This window comes from Caretta caretta, chromosome 7 (assembly GCF_965140235.1).
Source record: "Caretta caretta isolate rCarCar2 chromosome 7, rCarCar1.hap1, whole genome shotgun sequence".
NCBI lineage: Eukaryota > Metazoa > Chordata > Testudines > Cheloniidae > Caretta > Caretta caretta.
This window is the reverse complement of record NC_134212.1, coordinates 74,527,384-74,546,644: the sequence shown is the minus strand read 5'-3', so window position 1 is coordinate 74,546,644 and position 19,261 is coordinate 74,527,384. Positions and strand designations below refer to the sequence as shown.

Below are 19,261 nucleotides of genomic sequence, written 5' to 3'. Positions count from 1 at the left end.
AGGGAGGTGGATATATTAGGAATACGTTAGATTAACAAGAATACTTAGCACATAAATACCACTTTTCATTCATAAATATCCAAGCACTTCACAAAGGTGGTTTAGTATTATCTTTCCAAACTCCAGATGAGAGTCAGAGACAAAGAAGACAGACAGGCTAGATATGGCTGATGCTTAAAAGGAGTACAGGATGCTGGCTGCCAGTGTTAACACAGGTCACCAAGAAATAAGAATGAGAAAATGCATATAGACAGAAAACAATTTCTGAAGAGTTGGACACAGACTAATGCTGTCCTCCCTCTAATGTCAAATTGAAGCCTCCAAGACTGGCAATTTTAGAAAGGACTTTCTCCATTCTAAACAGAAATACAGTGGAGTTTATTAAAGTAATGCTTTCTTAGCTAGGAATAAGAGCATGTTGCCAAGGACAGAGTAAAACAGGACTTCCACAAAAGGTTCTGAAAAATTAGCTATGCATGAGTTTGCAGAATGGTCTGATCTTTCAAGGCTCATCAGACTCCAAGCCAGGATGATCACCCCCTAAAAAACAACTTCCTAGGAAGTGGTACTAAAAATACTAAGAACTGAGTTGCTCCAAAAGGATTTTCATTAATTTAGCCAAGACAAAGTTAATAATCCATGACCTAAATGTTTTTTTCTTTATTAGGTTGTTTTAAATGTTATATTCTCCCAAATAAATTTAGAAGCTGGCAGATATTAGTTTCCTTTTACAAAGTCATTAAAAGAAAATAAAGAACCAGCCATGGCTGGTAACAAACCATGACAGGGAATGTTTTGTAATACAAAATAATTCAAGTGGGTCTGGTGTAATACAAGATACTAAATCTATTTCCTACCCAAAAAAGAAAATAGAAAATGTAGAATACTTGAAATTAAGGGACCATTAACAATGTGTAATTCACATTTATGAAATAATTACTAGATGCATCTCCACAAGATGTGCTCTGATGGGTATTTCTTCAAAGTACCTGATAGATCTGGAGCTATATAATAAGTAAGCTAAACCTGGATAAAAAATTCCATGATCAAAATCTGTATAATTGTAAAATATACAGGGATTGGATGGTTTGAGGGATCAATAATGGGGCACAGAGCATTTCATCCTGATCTCACAATTTACTCTTTGGAAACTCTTCAGTGGTCATGAAGAAAAAAATACCCTGGTGGTTTCTGAGTTAACTTCCTAGTAGCTAACTGTCCACAGCACAAGAAATACCACAACACTTGGCTCCCCTATTGATCTTTTGAGCAGAGGACGTAAGATTGAATGGGCATGGAGATTTAATTACTGTTTCATTTGCAAGGATGCTTTCTCAGGTGGGGTATGACACACGATGGAAGGCAGGATAATACTTCCTTGGAAATTTTTGTTAATGGAAGAGACTATCATCCCTCAGATGATTTCCCTTTTAAATGTGAGACATGCCTTTGCATTTTCCCTGTTTTCACCAAAATGAGGTAGGACAAAGTAAATAATTGATTTTTCGGTTTGCTATCAGTTCCAAAAACTGAAAAGAAAAAAACCCAAACCACAATTGAAAATGCCCCCCAAAAATTCATCAAAGAAGCTGACAAAATTTTATTTCAGGTTGAACAAAATGTATCATTTTGGAGCACTTTTTCAAATGAAAGCAAAGGAAATGAAGGGCTAGATTCATAAAACATCAGGAGGAAGAAGAGGCGGTGATGCTCACATTATAACCCTGTAGCCCAGTGTTTAAGGGCACTCACCTGGGGATGTGGGAGATCCAGATTCAATTTCCCACTTTGCCTGACAGGGAGCAGGGATTTGAAATTGCATCTCCCATGCTGCAGTAGCGTGCGCTAACCACTGCACTATGGGATATTCTGATGTTGGTCTTTCTCAATTTCCACTGTTGAAGTTGTTCCGCTTTGTTCCACCATCACCTCCTCCTTCGCTGCCTCCCTCCCCCTAACCCCCATTTTGTGAATGGCACTTAAGTCCTGAAAAGAATTTTGGGCTGAAACTATTGAGCGAATTTGTGTCAAATTCACAAATAGTTTTGGGTTGACAAAAACTGCATTTTTCAGTGAATAACCCCCCACCCCTCTAATTAGTGGCCAGGCTTTCTCCCTCCTTAAAGATGATCATCCCTCAAGTGATTAATTTGGGTGATTTATACAAAAGTAGCTTGCTCTGCATGCAGATAAGATCTCAGAAACATCTTGTATGTTACCAAGGACCACACTGGGCTAATTTACTATCTAAAATCTATAACTGGATTTCTGAGCATCCTGTGCGCTCACAGATTGCTCATCTCTAGAAATGCTGAGTACTGTAGCTGTTTTCACCCCTGAGAGACCAATTCTTCAAGGAGTCAGGAGACTACTTAGCAGAAACCTGTAGCTTTATTGTCAATACAGTTTAGAATTATGGAACTAGGTTATGCACGCTAGCAAACATATTACTGTCTTGACACATGATAACTCAGAAGAAGTCTGTCAGAGGAGTCCTTCAGACTAGTCTCTGAAATGGATTTGTGCATAAGCAGATGGGCAATAATATTCAAAATCCTGCCATGATGTAAAATTGTTCCCCAATTAAGTCATCTGCTGGTGCAATGCAAATTATTTTCTCAACAACCCAGAATATACTCAGATTCCCTGAAGTAAGCGGCCTGTGTTCTGACTCCAGGCAACCTGGATTTATCCATCTTGGAGGTCACTAACACAGAACAAAACTTCTCATTTCTATGCTTTGGTAGTTATACAAGTCTTCTTGGAGCAGTAAGACAATATAAGGGGTTGTTAATGTTTGTGGAAGAGACACCTCTCAAACTCTTTCACAGTAATGAACTTTGATAAAGATTTAATTTGATTTGAAAGGGACACTTTCAAGTTTTCCAGGATATAGCGCAAAATCTCACCAACCGTTCATTACCAGTATCTGCTTATAAAATCCATCTAATTTGTTATGGCCTGCCTTTTTATATTTTATTTAAATAAAAATAATATTGTTTTTTCTTATAAAACAATAAAACCTGACAGCAATCCAGCACTTGAGACCTGACCTTCAGTAAGAAATCAGGGTGCCTTAACAATAGAAGCAGCTCTGAAAAATTGCAAAATTTCAGGTGATTAAAACGAGTAAATATTGAATTTGAGAAAATTATGAAATATCTTGACAGGGTCCTTTTAATTAAAAAGGAATACTGATTCAGTAAAAGTGAACAGAAAGCCTAGTTCTCAGGCTTCAAAACGATTTACTGAAGTAATAAATCTTTACTTTAAAATCATACTGTCTGAATCTACTTGCCAATTACATCACTATAATGCAGCTCTATTTCTATATAGTATCTGACTATATGATGCACAGTATTCAAATATACAGTGCCTGGAGTTGCAAAAAGTACATTACCCACACAGGGCCAATATCTGCTATCAGTGACACTTGTTACAGCTGGTACCCTCATTGGGTGGATAGTATTAACTTGACCAAGGATAATCCCATTTACTTCATGAGGCTTTGGATCAGGTTCTGAATGAACATGGACTAGGAACTACCCTTTCAATTACACTGATATTCTCCTGCCCCGCCCCATCAAGTCAGTGTTCTAGCACATTGGCTGGGTAGCGTAGGAAACTCCTTGTTCTGCAACTGCCTTTGCTTCACCTATCTTGTGAATAAATAAAGGTTTTCAGTTCTATCCAGCATCTTTCATGAGTACTATGGATGCAATTTTTAAAAGTGCCTCAGTGATTTAGGATCTTCATCATATAGTTCATCAAATATTCTCTATTCACTTTTTACTTTCACTTAATTCACTAATTGATGTTGCACCTTATTTTGAGGAATCTTGGCACCTGGAATGGATGTCTTGCTAATAAAAGATATCTTCAAACAGGGCTTGAGATGTTGGTTTCAATAGCCTAGACTGTTACAGACTGTTACTAATAGCAGTAGTGCATTTCTCGTAGGCCAAATAGCCATCAGATGTTAGTGACATCCAGTCACGGCTGCTGATATAGAACAGATATAGCATCAGACACTTGGAAGTAAAAGGCTCTATATCCCAATACATAACTTAACTCATAAATTAATCCTTTCACATGAAATGGCTAATAGGCATAAATGCAGTAGTTAGGCAAAATTGGAATTGCATAACAACAAAACGTGATACTATATCATCTATATATCTACACACGGGGGTGCAGGGGTGTGGGGGGAGAGAGAGAACTAGATCCCTGATGGGATGAAATGCCCCAAATCAACTAAGAGTCACTGTAACTGCCTGCTAATACTTTATGCAGACAATGTCAGATCTAAAGCACCCAGTCCCAGGAAAGGAAAGGAATTAGATAATTAAGGATAGTCACGAACTATGCCACTCAGATTCAGCATGCTGAGATTTAAAGTATTCATTTGACTTCTTCCTTCCTTTGGTTCCTGTGAAACTTCACAATCACACACAACTATCTCATGTCATGTTCTTAAGGACCCTTGCACGCACCAACACTTTACTGACCTGCAGCATCTGCAGATAGCCTTCTTGTGGATCACAGAGCAGTGAAGATATTCTATGATTATTTCTCATGCATCTCTGATTGTTGTCTCTTGACAGAGGGAAGATTTGCCGGATAACTGTCATCCTCCCGAGAGCACTGTGTACCAGTTCTAATATTTCATTATCACTGATTTCCTGTGAAGAGAAACACAGTTCTTTTAAACAAAACAAAAAACAACACACATATTTCTTGTATTCCTGCCATTATTTGATCAAATATTCTAAATGGAGTATGACCCTGAATGTTTTTAATAGATTCAGTCCAGGACAAATGATCCAATTTTGTGTATGTTAATAGGAATGTTTTATATGCACCATTTAAAACAGACTAGAACTCAGCATTATAAGCAACTTTTATGCCCAAGCTATTTTAGCTTTTCTTATACATTAGCTACTTAGCTTATCATAGCAAAATAATGAGATGGTTAAAATAGCTTGGTTAAACAAGGACCAATAAGCGCTTTCACCCGAAGTGTAAACTGCATTCAAGCAGAAAGTAAGTTGGTTAATATTTTTAGGTTTTTCTTTTTTAAGAGCTGTGTCATTTTGTGCCTCATCACATCCTGATTCTGCTTGGGTCCAAAAGCATAAGTGGCAAAACAACATATGAAAGGCTGTTCTTACACTAATCCTGGCCCGACCAAAATCTCATGAGAAAACACACATTTTGCAAGACTGACAGCCCTATTTTGCAGACTAAAGGGTATGGAGAGTTCTGATAAGCATCTGAAATCTTTTGAGGGTTTAACTACATTAGCAAAAGAAGTCAAGATAAGGTGAGGCTTTGTTAACACATGCAAACTAAATTTGACATAGCCATGATGTTAACCTGCATCTATGTTAAGGAAAATATCTTTTATCTTAATTAAGTTGGTTGAGATCAGCCTGAGACTACCCCTACATTTTCACTAAGGAAAAATGGTTGCCTTGAGCTCTTTTCCTAATCTTGGACATTTTTCTGAATCAACCACCAAACCTTTTGGGTTCCCTTGTTAATAGCACTGTAATTGTGTAGATATTTGGAAGTGCATTATGCTACCAGTGATTTCTCTCATAGCTTTGGATGTTAGAATGCATTTTTATTTTATTTGATCAGGATGTTAAGAATCTTCTCTTAGATTTCGACCAAGATGTTCAAAAATAGGTGCCTAAAATTGGACTTCTAGGGCCATATTTAGGCAACTAAATAGGTAGCCTGATTTTTAAAAGCTCCAAGCCCCCGACAGCTACCTTTGAAGTTGAAAGGTAAAGTTTGTTCTTTTTAGATACTGCATATAAGTGAAAGGGAGCTGCTGGGTGTCCAGCCCTCTTGAAAGTTAAATCATTGACTTACGTGTCTAGATATGGATTTAGGCACCCATTTTTGAAAATTTTGGGCTGAATGTTTTTGACTTTTTCATTGCAGAAAAACATCATCACAGATAATGAAAAACACTTAAAGATCATGACAAAGAAAAGAAAAAATGCAGGATAGAAAGAAGACAAAGTAGTTGAAGGAAAAGAGGAAAGAAATGGACCATGTTAAGAAGAAAATCCAAAGTCGTTTGGTCAACTTCCACCTCAACAGTCACCAGAGACAGACAAACAAAAAAAGACTGTAGGTTCAAGAGTGTAAAGTGAGTGACTTATGCCATGACACATATGGCAACACGATTCTAGAGGCAACAGGTTTCATGGTGGTGAACAGACTGTCTTTTTTTTCTGATTCATAAGTCCTTTTATTAACACACTGATAGGCATTTATAGCAAGCTGCAACACCATGATATATTAAATGATGATATTCTATGTAATAGCAATTCTGTTTTGTGAGATTATGGACAATATGAGCTGAAGACATTTGATTGCTCAGTGTATTTGTCATTTTTAATTGCTAGGTATACCCTTGGCTTCAGTTTATCAGCTAACGTGCAGGGTAATAATGAATACTGTAGTATCTTCACTGTTCCAGAGACATTTGGAAGAAGGAAAGTAAAGGAAGAGAGGAAGAAGCAAGGAACACCACCAATCTTGCCTGTCTTGGGACAGGCTCCCACAGGAAACTGTTGAAGCTTTCACCGTATTGCTTCATAATGCTGAATTTGCTTAAATGTAGCACAGAAGACTTCAGAAGTTTCACTGCTACTAATGAGGTGCCATTGTTAGAACACTATCTTCTATGGTGCTGCACTTGTTCCAGTCTGAATGAGTGAAAAAATAGAGCACGTGCTTTCTGTTGAGTGGTGCTAGTTTAAATAAAGTATATACCATGGCAAAGTAAACGTACAGGTTGGGAGGAATAAGAAGAGAAAGGCATCTAGTTGAAGAATGCCTTAAGAGCAAGAAATGAATTAATTTAGGAATGTACATGTTCCTACACAGAACAATTTTGGGTCAAAGATGAGGGTAAATAGAGAACCACAAACACAGACCACAGCCTAAGTTTCTTCTCCAAGCTTGGTTAGTTTCCCTGCCAGACCTTCAATGTCCTAGCTCCATAAACCCCTTTAGCACAAAAAGATGCTTCTGTACATTGCAGCTGAGGTTAACTGCACATGGTTTACATATTTAATATTAAAAACTATTTTTTGACTAGGGAAATACGATAATTTTAAAATCCTGGGTTTAGTTCGCAACTGAAATTGCTGTAGGGTTGCTATTTGTTAACTCCTGTTTCCTGTGAGGGATTCCCCTGCGGGAATGGCAAACAATGGCACTGCCTATTACCTTCCCTTCTATGTCCCATTAGAAAGGAAGAGTTTTTAATTCTGGCTAGAGCTCCACAGAAGCTTCACTAGTGAGATCTGCATGTCTGCATCAGCTCTTCTCCCAGGTGCTTCGGCCACACCTTCTCCACAGCTGGTCCAATCCAGTTTCTAAGCTGCACAAAGCAGCCCTGAGCCCTTCGTGGAATGGGGTTTGCTGCTGTGCTTCCCCCATTCTGTTAAGGAGCCCTGCAACTTGTGTTCTGTCAGCAGCAGTGAATCTGGCCCTCCATTTTTAACATGAAAGAAATAAGTATTTTGTGTTCATTTCACTTTTGCTCTCAAGCTGTGAGTGAAATGACCATGAGGCTATTATAATTACTTAGTTTGGTAGACTAGAACAGCAGCTTTGGCTCGTTTTAGTCCTTTTCTGCCAATTTCCAATCTGTTTTAGGAATTTTGATTTTTTTTTTAACTTTGCAGAAGGTAAGTATCCTAGTACTAATGACAGGCCAACTGATGGGGGTAAAATACATAATATAGTCTCACAGAAGTTGGAGGGCTTTTGAGATTTGTTACTGAATTCAGACAAGCTCCTAATGCTTTTACTGCAGAGGTGGGCAAACTGCGGCCCGCAGGACCATCCTGCCCGGCACTTGAGCTCGCTGCCGGGGAGGCTAGCCTCTGCCCCTCCCCCGCCCCCACAGTCACACCACCATGCGGGCAGCTTGCGCCCACCCACCTCCCAGGCTTTCCAATAAGCCAGTTCTGCCGCTCTGAGAAGCATGGTAAGAGGGAGTGGGGAGGGGGGCTTAGAGAAGGGGCAGGAGGTCCTGGGAGGCAGTCAGGGACAGGGAGCGGTTTGATAGGCATGGGAGTCCTGGGGGCCTGGGGGCCGGTTGGATGGGGCGGAGGTTCTGCGGGGGCGGGGGAGGCAGGCAACAGGGAACAGTTGGACGGGGCAGAGGTTCTGGTCAGGGGATGGGGAACAGGGGGGTTGGATAGGCATAGGAGTCCTGGGGGGTTTGTCAGGGTGCAAGGGTGTGGATAGGGGTCGGGGCAGTCAGGGGACGGGGGGTTGGATACAGGGTGGGGTCCTGGGGGTGTGGTTAGGAGCGGGGGGTCCCAGGAGGGGACGATCAGGGAACAAGGAGCAGGGGGGTAGGATGGGTTGGGGGTTCTGAGGGGGACAGTCAGGGGACAGGAGCCAGCCTGTTTGGGGAGGCACAGCCTTCCCTACCCGGCCCTCCATACAGTTTTGCAACCCCAATGTAGCCCTTGGGCCAAAAGGTTTGCCCACCCCTGCTTTACTGGAACCAAGGGCATGCCTTGCACAGACGCTCCACAGATGTCCTGCAGGCACCAAAGGGTCCTCCAGGCAAATTACTTTATGCCTGAGGTTTCTCTTCTCTGTGAGAAGCCATACAGGGTGCCTAACCATTTGGCATGCTGGTCTGAGTAAGAAACGTTTTCATGGGATACCTCTTGCCTCACATCTTTTTCTCATCTGTTATCCTTCTTGGGCAAGTCTCTTCACAGACAAACTCCAAAGGAGTGAGGTTAAACAACAAGAAACTTCTTTTGTTTTTTCAAGAACAATTTAAATTAGCAAGAACTTTCAACTAGCCTACACAGGAGGCAGAGGCTAGTTCAATGGCTGCACCAACTGATGAATAGATATTTGGGTGCAGGGTCTCAACCTCAGGTCCAGAATACTTGATCTGAGATGTATGAGCATGTGCATGGCTTAATTCAGTGAATAAGTCTGAGCCTCACTTAGCAGGACACGCTGTTCCTACAGTGGAGATCGGCAGAGAAACTTCTTGGAGGAGAATAATTCTGTTCAGCCATGGCATCTTTCACCAATCAATCACCCATATCTACTAGTGGATAAATCCATTTTAGAGATGTGGAAACTGAGGTACGGTGAAGTTAATTGACTTTTCCAAGGTCATAAAGCAAGTCAATGGCATGGCCAGGGACTGAACCCTAAGGCGTCAACTCTCACCTTGGTGTTTTAAAAACTAGACACTGCATTCCATTTGTCAAAACGCTTGCAGTTCTAGTTTTTTAGTAAGTATGATAAACATCATGCAAAGAAAGTTCATCTTAATCCCAAGAATGAAAATGAAATAAAAACTCACCCAAAAAAGGACAAAAAATATGTGCAGTGGATTCTTGTTTTATATCAATCAGGACAAATGTGTGTATTCAGAAAATAGTTTTCCACGAAGGCAGAAAAAAAGCCATTTCAAAAGATCTTATAATTAAGCCCTAATTTGTCTAATTATTTATTTAAAAGTGATGTGTTTTCCTTTCTTCACATACATGATTCAAAATCTTTCTTCACTTTGTGAAACAAACAGAGGAAGTCCTCTGCTTAACTATTTGGCCACTGAGTTTCTGGGTTTTTGTTTGTTTGTTTTTTAACTGAAATGAAACCTGATTTTCCAGTAATATGAGGGTCATTAGGGCTGTTATGGCACAAGGCAGCTGCAGTGCAGGGAGTGGGGATGTGTAAATGCTGGATACTACATCTGCTCTATCATTTATCCTAGTTCCAAATAAATTGGTTAGTCTCTAAGGTGCCACAAGTACTCCTTTTCTTTTTACAAAACCTTGAGTTCAGTGTCTTCCAGCTTTGATCCCACCGTGCCATTACAATGCTGTGACTTAAGCCCTTACCAAATGTAGGGTTAATTGGTTTGTTTGTTTCAAGCATTTTCTTTTGAAGATGAAAGACTTGATTCCCCACTGCTCAGGCCTTTGAGCAGTCATTTCCTCCCATCCATGGAAAGTACTACCAAATTTGAATTACTCACTCACTTATATCACTGATAGCATTTTATACCAGCTTTGCACTCACTGGCCCAGATCCTCTTCTATGGCTCAGAGGTACATAGCAGCCTGTAGGAACAGGAGTGCAAATATGTCCTTTTCTGCTCTCCTGATCCTGGGCTGGCTGTATGCCAGTCTGTCTCCCGTGCCTAACCGCTGAAAGCAAGGGGTTGATTCAGCAGCTGGGAATAGCATGGCATAGGGACAGCAGACCCTCATTCCCCAGTCCATATGCTGTGTTAGGGAGCATGTGACATAAGAGCTACAACGAAATTCTATGCCGGTACACAGACACTACAGTGAGGGAGGCCTGATAGAGTGAGAGAGAGCAATATCGTGTCTAACATGTTTTAATGATGATCATAGCACACCTGCCAGACAACCAAGATGTTGGAGGGTCCTACCCTGGCTCTCCCTTATTTTCTAACCTTGGTCATTTATTCTCAGTTATCTCACCCCATTTTATACTAGGCTGAAGAATAAGAAAGAAAAAAGAATAGAGATGGAAGGAAAGAGCATCAGCCAGCTTCACCTGGGGGAAAGGAGCTAAGAGCAGCTCCCTGGAGCACACCCATTCTTGCCTTGAGTACAGCATGCGAAGATCTGGCACGTACTCCCCATACCATTGGGACATCACACACGCCAAGGGAGGGGAGATGGAAGCCTCCATACCTTTAATAATGTGTTGTGATTAAATAAATTATGTAAAGTTATGCAAATACATGCAAATGTGAACAGCATATTTTATTCATGCTGTTGTTACATATGAATAATCTTTGAGGAAGGATAAGATTACTAGGTAAAGCCCACAGCCCAGACTCAAAAATAAAGTGTCTGCCCTTCCTGGTCACATAGACTATTACACGTAAAGCCTGCACTGCAAGTGGTGGTCAGTCATAGCATCCATTTATCTATTTATACGCAAAGAACCTCAATTAGTTAGTTTGGAATACCTCACCATATGCTCAGGGGAATATTTAAATCTAGTTTAGTTGTGTTCAGCTATCATAACACAAATTGCAAAATGAGACAATTATGTTTCACATTAAAATCTCTATTTTCCTAGAGGTAATGGCAGAAAATTATAACCTTTAACGATATTAATAATTTAAAGAACCAAAAGAGATTTCCAGAAAGTAGGTCCCTGAGAAAATCAGAGGATTAACCTGAATGGCAACAAGGACCATGAGTTTCATGAACTCACAGCGGTTGGCAACCTTCAGCACGCGGCCCATCAGGGTAATCCACTGGCAGGCCGCAAGACATTTGCATGCATCCATGCTGATGATGGGTTCTGCTCGATAACAATCCAAAGCAGTGTGGACCAATGCATGTTCATTTTCATCATCATGAGTCAGATGCCACCAGCAGAAGGTTAATTTTCTTTTTTGGTGGTTCAGGTTCTGTAGTTTCTGCATCAGAATGTTGCTCTTGTAAGACTTCTGAAAGCATGCTCCACACCTCATCCCTCTCAGATTTTGGAAGGCACTTCAGATTCTTAAACCGTGAGTCGAGAGCTGTAGCTATCGTTAGAAATCTCACATTGGTACCTTCTTTGCGTTTTGTCAGATCTGCAGTGAAAGTGTTCTTAAAATGAACAACATGTGATGGGTCATCATCCGAGATTGCTTTAACATGAAATATATGGCAGAATGCGGGTAAAACAGAGCAGGGGAAATACAATTCTTCCCCAAGTAATTCAGTAACAAATTTAATTAACCCCTTTTTTTTTAAACAAGCGTCATCAGCATGGAAGCATGTCCTCTGGAATGGTGGCCGAAGCACAAAGGGACACGAATGTTTAGCATATCTGGCACGTAAATACCTTGCAATGCCGGCTATAAAAGTGCCATGCAAATGCCTGTTCTCACTTTCTGGTGACACTGTAAATAAGAAGAGGGTAGTGTTATCTGCTGTAAATGTAAACAAACTTGTTTGTCTTCGTGATTGGCTAAACAAGAAGTAAAACTGAGTGGACTTCTAGGCTCTGAAGTTTTACACTGTTTTGTTTTTGAGTGCAGTTATGTAACACACAAAAAAATCTACATTTGTAAGTTGCACTTCATGACACAGAGATTGCACTACAGTACTTGTATGAGGTGAATTGAAAATACTATTTCTTTTGTTTATAATTTTACAGTGTAAATATTTCTAATAAAAATAACATACACTTTGATTCCAATTACAACACAGAATACAATATATATGAAAATGTAGAAAAATATCCAAAATATTTAATAAATTTCAATTGCTATTCTATTTTTTAACAGTGCAATTAAAACTGCAATTAATGGCAATTCATTTTTTTCAGTTAATCACGTGAGTTAACTGTGAGTTAATCAACAGCCCTACTTGAACATGTCATATTTCATGTGTCAGATATAAAAAGAGAAAAATAAACATTCTATGGAAAAAGCTGTATAGGGCCAAATATATTAGTCATTTAAGACATGGAGTTAAGGAAGATTTCTGTAGGCAAATATAAAATACATATTACCTGGAACTGGATTGGGGTAATTTTAGAGATATTCGGAATTACTAAATTTTGCTTGGGAAAATGTTCTTTGCTAAATCTGAAATAATTGCAAAGAATAATAAATGCTTAGACTGTACAGAATTTTGTCTTGATTTTCAGTATGCTTTGTGCAATTCTTTGTTATTTTTGAAGAAAAGTCCCTCCATTTTTGTTCAATTCACCTGATTTTGGAGTTATTAATTTACAAGTGTAAGTGGGGCATTCATTGCATTTTATTTTTTAAATAAATACCTGCTTTCTTATAAGAAAATAAAGTACAAAAGCCTCAGACAATTATTAAGGAAAAGTGAGACTTTTTTTTAAAACAATTATTATATTTAAAACTTCGCTGTCCTTCACTGAATGCATACAGCTAGATATACAAATTCCAGATGTAAATCAGCTTTAACTCCATTGAAGTTAACAAAGCTACACCGATTTACAGCAGCTGAGGATCTGGCTCCTAATTCATACTATGTGCATACAATATAAGGAAAGGCGAGGTCCAAATCTTCTGGCAGATTTGCTTTAAATTGAAAAGGGAAGAATGAATAATAATCACTTTGGGATCATTTGTGTGAATCATATGTTTCCCAACATTTCCCTACAAGTACTGTACTGAGCAAAACACTTCTGCCTATTATTCTATAAATAAAATATTCTCTTGTAGGAAGAGAAGGGGAAAAAAACCTCTTAGCTCCTCAAGATTAATTTCATTTGATGATTTCCATCTCTTCCCTCCCTCTTATTCACCAATTGTTTTCAACCTTTTGAAAATATTTTATAAAGGAAAATGATGGCCTAGATTTCAGGAAAACATAGCCTAATAAGCGAATAGCTTAAATCACTTGAGCCTCAAAGTAAGGGGGCAAGGAACAATGGTTTACTGGGTATGTCTGGCATTGTAAAAGGAAGAGAGAATGCCAAATGGCACAAATGATGGAACTGCAGGCTGGAAATGGAAAGTAAGAAAATCCAGACCAGAACAGACATTACAAAACACTGTCTTGTCCATCAAATAATAAATGGCTTCCTACAACTGGAAATACAGGAGCAAAGAGAAGAGGGGCCTACAGAATGGAGCAGAGAGTGACAAAGACTAGAGTTAGATCAAGAGTACAACAAAAACTGGAGGGAAGACAGGTTAAATACGCCTGGTGGGACGGAAGAGGGAACAGGATCATTAGAACAGATATTTCTCCTCTACATGGCTTTGGCTGTTCAGTTAAGATGGGTAAACTTATAGTTTTTGGGTGTTTATTCCAACCAAATCAGTCAGCGAGATCTCTGGAGATTTAGAGGATAGTAGCAATACTACTGTAGATGTAGTACACACCAGTAACCCAACTGGGAAGAGATAATAGTGAAGAATGAGGTCTACTGCAGCCTCATCAATTCTTTTGATTCACATTCTAGTGACGCTGTCATCCAGATATTCTAATCAGTTTATACAGGATTCTTCACACTCTCTGGGCATGGGTGTTTTTTGTTTTGTTTTGTTTTTTTTTTTGAGAGAGAGAGAGATGATTTTTGCCATTAGTGCTCAAAGTCCATGCCTGACTCTTCCTGCTCCCATTCTTGAATCCCATTCTGTTTCTCCCGCTCAATCTGCTTTTTAACCTTCTTCTTATTCTTGCAAGTGATAGGAGGCACTTTCCCCCCAGAACTCTCAGCATTTCTCTAAGCTCAAAAGCTTGTCTCTCTCACCAACTGAAGTATATTCAATAGAAGATATTACCTCATCCACCTTGTATCTCTAATATCCTGGGACCAACATGGCTACAACACCACTGCACACAGCATTTCTCTTCTCAAACATCCGCCTAGTTTTGAAGAAGTTATCCAGATGCATTGGAATTGCAGTCGCTAGAGTAGCTGCTCTTTATCGCTACCCTAAAAGTGTTTTCAACTGCACCTTTAGTGTATGCAAGTTCTTTCTGCCAAGATATTTTCTGTGGATTAAAGAGAGCAAATGCCTGTCCACTGCCTTCATGGGGTGCCATTTATGGGTTCTCTTCTAGTTTGCTTTCCAATGCATTTTATAACCTGTTTATTCCTGTAGCTATTAGCGTAAAGCTAGACATTTCAGATTTTAATACTGCAAACACCGATTTTCATCTGTGATAAATTGGTTCCTGAAGTATTTAAATGCCTATATTTATGTTTAGCATCATACACATTAAAAAATAGAATAAAGTATTCATATAAAACAACATATTTAATCATTTTAAGTTAGCACAACCAGATGGGAGAGGAGAGCCCTCAGGAAATGCTATCAGCAACAATCAGCCTTATTTGGCAAGAACAACTCTGAATGCAATTTATCTATGCTTTACCAATCTTACAATTCTTACTTGGTATTTTCTTCTTTATACTACAAATAACAAATTCTTTCTAATGACAGGAAGCGACGAAGTAAACCATAGAGAGATTTTTCCCCCCATATAGTTTACACATTATGTGACATTCAACACATTCAACCCTGGACTAAAGCATTTACTCCAGGATTGATTTTTGCTTATACATCAAGCAATCAACTCAAGCACGACCCTGTTCTACATAAGGACATATGAGCGGCCATACTGGGTCAGACCAAAAGTCCATCTAGCATAGTATCCTATCTTCCAACAGGGCCAATGCCAGGTGCCCCAGAGAGAATTAACAGGGACAAGTTATCATCAAGTGACCCATTCCCTGTCTCTCATTCCCAGCTTCTGGGAAACAGAGGCTAGGGACACCATCCCTGCCCATCCTGCCTAATAGCCATTGATGGACCTATCCTCTGTGAATTTATCTAGTTCTTTTTTTTACCCTGTTATGGACTTGGCCTTCACAACATCCTCTGGCAAGGAGTTCATCCTTTGGCAAGGAGGTCTTTGGAAAGGGCGCAAGGTAGGATAACAAAGAAAACCTTTGCTCTCACAAGTCCAAGACCTGACAAAAAGTTACAGGACCACAGCTAACTGGAACCTTTGAGGTAGCATAAGAGAAGGTTTCAAAAGTATGAAAAGGATTGAGAAACTTAAAACTTTCTTAAGGAAGATAAATGTTGATGCTCCAGGGCACACACCAGCTACTAAGTGATGGAAGTTAGGAAGAAATGTTCCATGTGGACAGGCTAGTCCATAATTGTCCATTATTGCATTACTTTTACCTTCCTCTGAAGCATCTGGACCACAGGACTGGTAGGTATGGCTGTTTGATGTTCCTAATAGAACAACTGTTCATACTGCTATGGTGTTCAGAATTATTTATGTGACCTGAACATATTAAATATATTAACAAGGAAGGCAAGAAAAGAAAAGAAAAGAAAAGAAAAGAAAAGAAAAGAAAAGAAAAGAAAAGAAAAGAAAAGAAAAGAAAAGAAAAGAAAAGAAAAATGAGCTTAATACCTAGACTTTTGGAAGGTAGAAAGGTTAGACTCCTAAGAGCTCCACACTTCATCTTCTTTCCTTCAAAAGTCCATCATCAAGTGAACCTATCTGCTGTCTGGGAACAGATGACAAAGCCTGAAGGGGAAACTGAGGCACAATATGAAGTGTTTTCTCTGCCTCCTGCCATTTTCACAAGATAGCAGAGAACCAGTTTTGTGCCAAAGCGTATATCCCTGCTCCAATTAAATTTTCTTGTGACGCTTAATGTGTGTGTCTCAAAAAAGAACCAGTTTGAAGGGTACTTTGAGAACAGAGGAAGGGAGCAGTAAGACAAACCAAGAAGAGCAAACCTGTTACTATTCTCCAGTTTTCACCATTTCCTAACTTCTTATATGTATCTCATATTTCAGATTTATCTTATATGTAGCTCAGATGTTTAGTGCTTTTTTGATATTTCACATAGGCACAGGCCCAAGTGATTTGCAGTAGACACCAAAAAAACAAAACAAAACAAAAAAATAATTGAGGTCCCCCACCCTGCAAGTAGATGCACTAGTAAGAATTTACATGAGTGCTAGGAGCTGTGCTGATGAATCAACTTGCAGGATCAAGGCCTAAGTTTCTCCCTTCTTTAGATAGCTTTATTTTTCACACCAGCACATTTGGAATCTTTAAAGTGTTTCAGTGAAAATCATAATAGATCTGCACACTTATTAACAAAACCTTTATAGAAAGAAAAAAATATGTATCTCCTCCCTAAACAACATAGGGTGACAAGTTACTAGACTAGTTACTAGATGTAAGATAGGAGAAAATGCTTGCCATAATTCATAATTCAGATAGTAAAGATCCAATGCCTCGAATCCCCATCCTCCCTCCACCCTCGCCCAAACATTCAAATTTTCAAAATTTACAAAAGACTGCAGCTTGACTTATAGTGCTTGTTATTCCTTCAGGTGCTATATGTGATAATTATAAGATTGAAAAAGAAGGGTAATAATATGTTATTGTAAATTAATAATAAGGACCTTTTTGTATCTGAACAGATGCAGGTTAATCTGAATCAACCACAATCAGTTTAGTGGAAGGGCAACAAATGGAAACTGCAGTCAAGTAGAAGCTCTAAGTTTTCAGACTTATTTTTCACACCTTATAATTAAATCTATTTTTAAAGTACTGAAAGCGTCAGCAATTCACTTGCTGTACATCTTTCTCAAAACAGTGTAAAATTACAATATACTTTTCCATTCCAACTGACTGATGTCTAGAAACATAGAGCTGAATTCATCCCTGCTGTAACTAAAGTCACTGCAAAAAGAACGAGGAGTACCTGTGGCACCTCAGAGACTAACAAATTTATCTGAGCATAAGTCACTGCAGTCACATCAAGGATAAATGTGGTTCAGATATAATAGTTAAGGCTCACTATACTGTAGACATAGAGGGAAATTGATTTGAAGTTAAATATGAGACACACAGTTCCCAGAAACTTCAAGTTTATCAGCAAAGATATTGAATAAATGATTTGATCTGAAGTATGGACAATGATTTCTTGTTTAAACTTTCACTGACATACATATTTTGCATTAGTTGAAAAAAAGATATATGCAAAAATGGCAGTGCAGAATGTGCAAATGAATGATAGTGACTGGCACTCACACTACACCTTTATTTTTATCTTTAAACTGGAACCACCAGAATTATTAGTATTTGATAGCACATAAGAGTTAAACAGGATACATAGAATGTTAAAATATTAAATAATAGCAGTGCGAGGTAGAAATTAAGAAAAAGTTGACGAGGTTGAAAAGTACAGCTGAGCAGCTGACTGAACACATCATAAAACATACAGCCGAGGCTAATCAGGGAGCTCCCCCGGAAGGTTGTGAGGAATGTTTAGGGAGGTGGGCCTGGGACAAAAGGGATACAGCATGGTGCTGGTGCTGGAGGAAGTATTAAAAATTCTAACTAAAACTGGTCGACATTTTTCATGCAAACAGTTTTTCAGTGTCATATGCTGTTTTCACTGAAACATGCTGATTTCAAAAAAAATTAGTTTTTCAAAAAATGAAGATTTTTGGATAATGTTAACATGTCCCATTTCAAGATTTTCAGAATGGAATGTTTCAATTTTTCATTTTGAAATGATTGTTTGAAACCAACACTATTGTTTTATATAAAAAAATTTAAAAGTGTTAAAAAACCAAAGCTGGAATGAAAAGCTTCAATTTTGTCAAAACAAAATGCATCAATTGACCCAAAATGTTTACTTTTCTGAATTGTATTTTCCAGGACATTTCAAACTTGTTTGTTTTCATTTCATTTCAGAATAGAAAAAAATTCAAAACTGAGGAATTTCCTCGGAAATGGAAAATCCGGTTCCCATCCTGCTCTTTTCATAACCCCAGATCCACTGCAAAATTCAAGGGGGGGTGGGGGAAAGGAATGTAAAGGGAATAGTGGGGGGGAGGGGGGAGGGGAGAAGAGATAGAAAAGAAAGCAAATATTAAGATAAAAAAAGAAAGGCATCAACAACACTGCCAGGGCATGGCACCAAGAAACACAGGAAGAGTGAGTGAGTGCCAGGCCACCACCGTGTGAATGGCTCCAACAAAAACTTCAGGGCACAAACGGTATTTTTCAAGTTCTGTTGCTGAAACGTGATGACCTTCAATGACTCTGACTGCCATCACTGGGGGTCACAGGTTCGCAGCACTTCTTGGAACCAGGACCCCGGAAACACACTGCGTGGTTCTGAAGACACTAAAGTTATCACCCTCATTTGCTTTTGCTAAGGCTTACACAACCACAACTTCCAGTCTGGCTTTTTCAAAAGTATTTGAACCATTTAATCAAATATTTAGACTCATCCCTGTCCAAAGCATCACAAGGCCCATCCACAAGCCAAGAATGTAAAAGGAAAAGTGCATGTAAAGCAGGACATTTTAAACCCTTTGGATGAACTTCTTAATACATAATAACTTGGGCCCCAACGTTGGTTTCCTGGTTCAGTTCTCTATTTTTGACTAATCTACAATTATAAAGTGGAAATAAGGTAACTATGGGCTAAAATGGGGGATCGTTGACAGGTACATTTTTTCCCCAAAAAAATCACACACACAAAAAGACAATTTACAGCTTTTGACTTGTCAGCAATTTGTAATTATAAAATACCTGCAATGGAACCAGCTAGATACATTACAAAACATTTAAGAATATCAAGTGTATCTTGTGAAGATGGGAGGATCATCATTAAAAGGCGATTCAAAAGGTAAAATATTGGAAGTAATTGTCTATTTTCTCTG

General features: G+C 38.9%; 1 protein-coding gene across 9 annotated transcripts in view; it reads right to left on the bottom strand.

Moving 5' to 3' along the window:
• Positions 1-19,261, bottom strand: part of GRID1 (glutamate ionotropic receptor delta type subunit 1) — an 828,929-nt gene that overhangs the window by 158,095 nt on the left and 651,573 nt on the right. For all 9 annotated transcript variants that reach the window (XM_048856782.2, XM_048856783.2, XM_048856778.2 and 6 more), the window contains one exon: positions 4,509-4,682. In XM_048856782.2, coding sequence (XP_048712739.2) covers positions 4,509-4,682 — 174 coding nt within the window. The remainder of the gene's footprint in view (positions 1-4,508; positions 4,683-19,261) is intronic.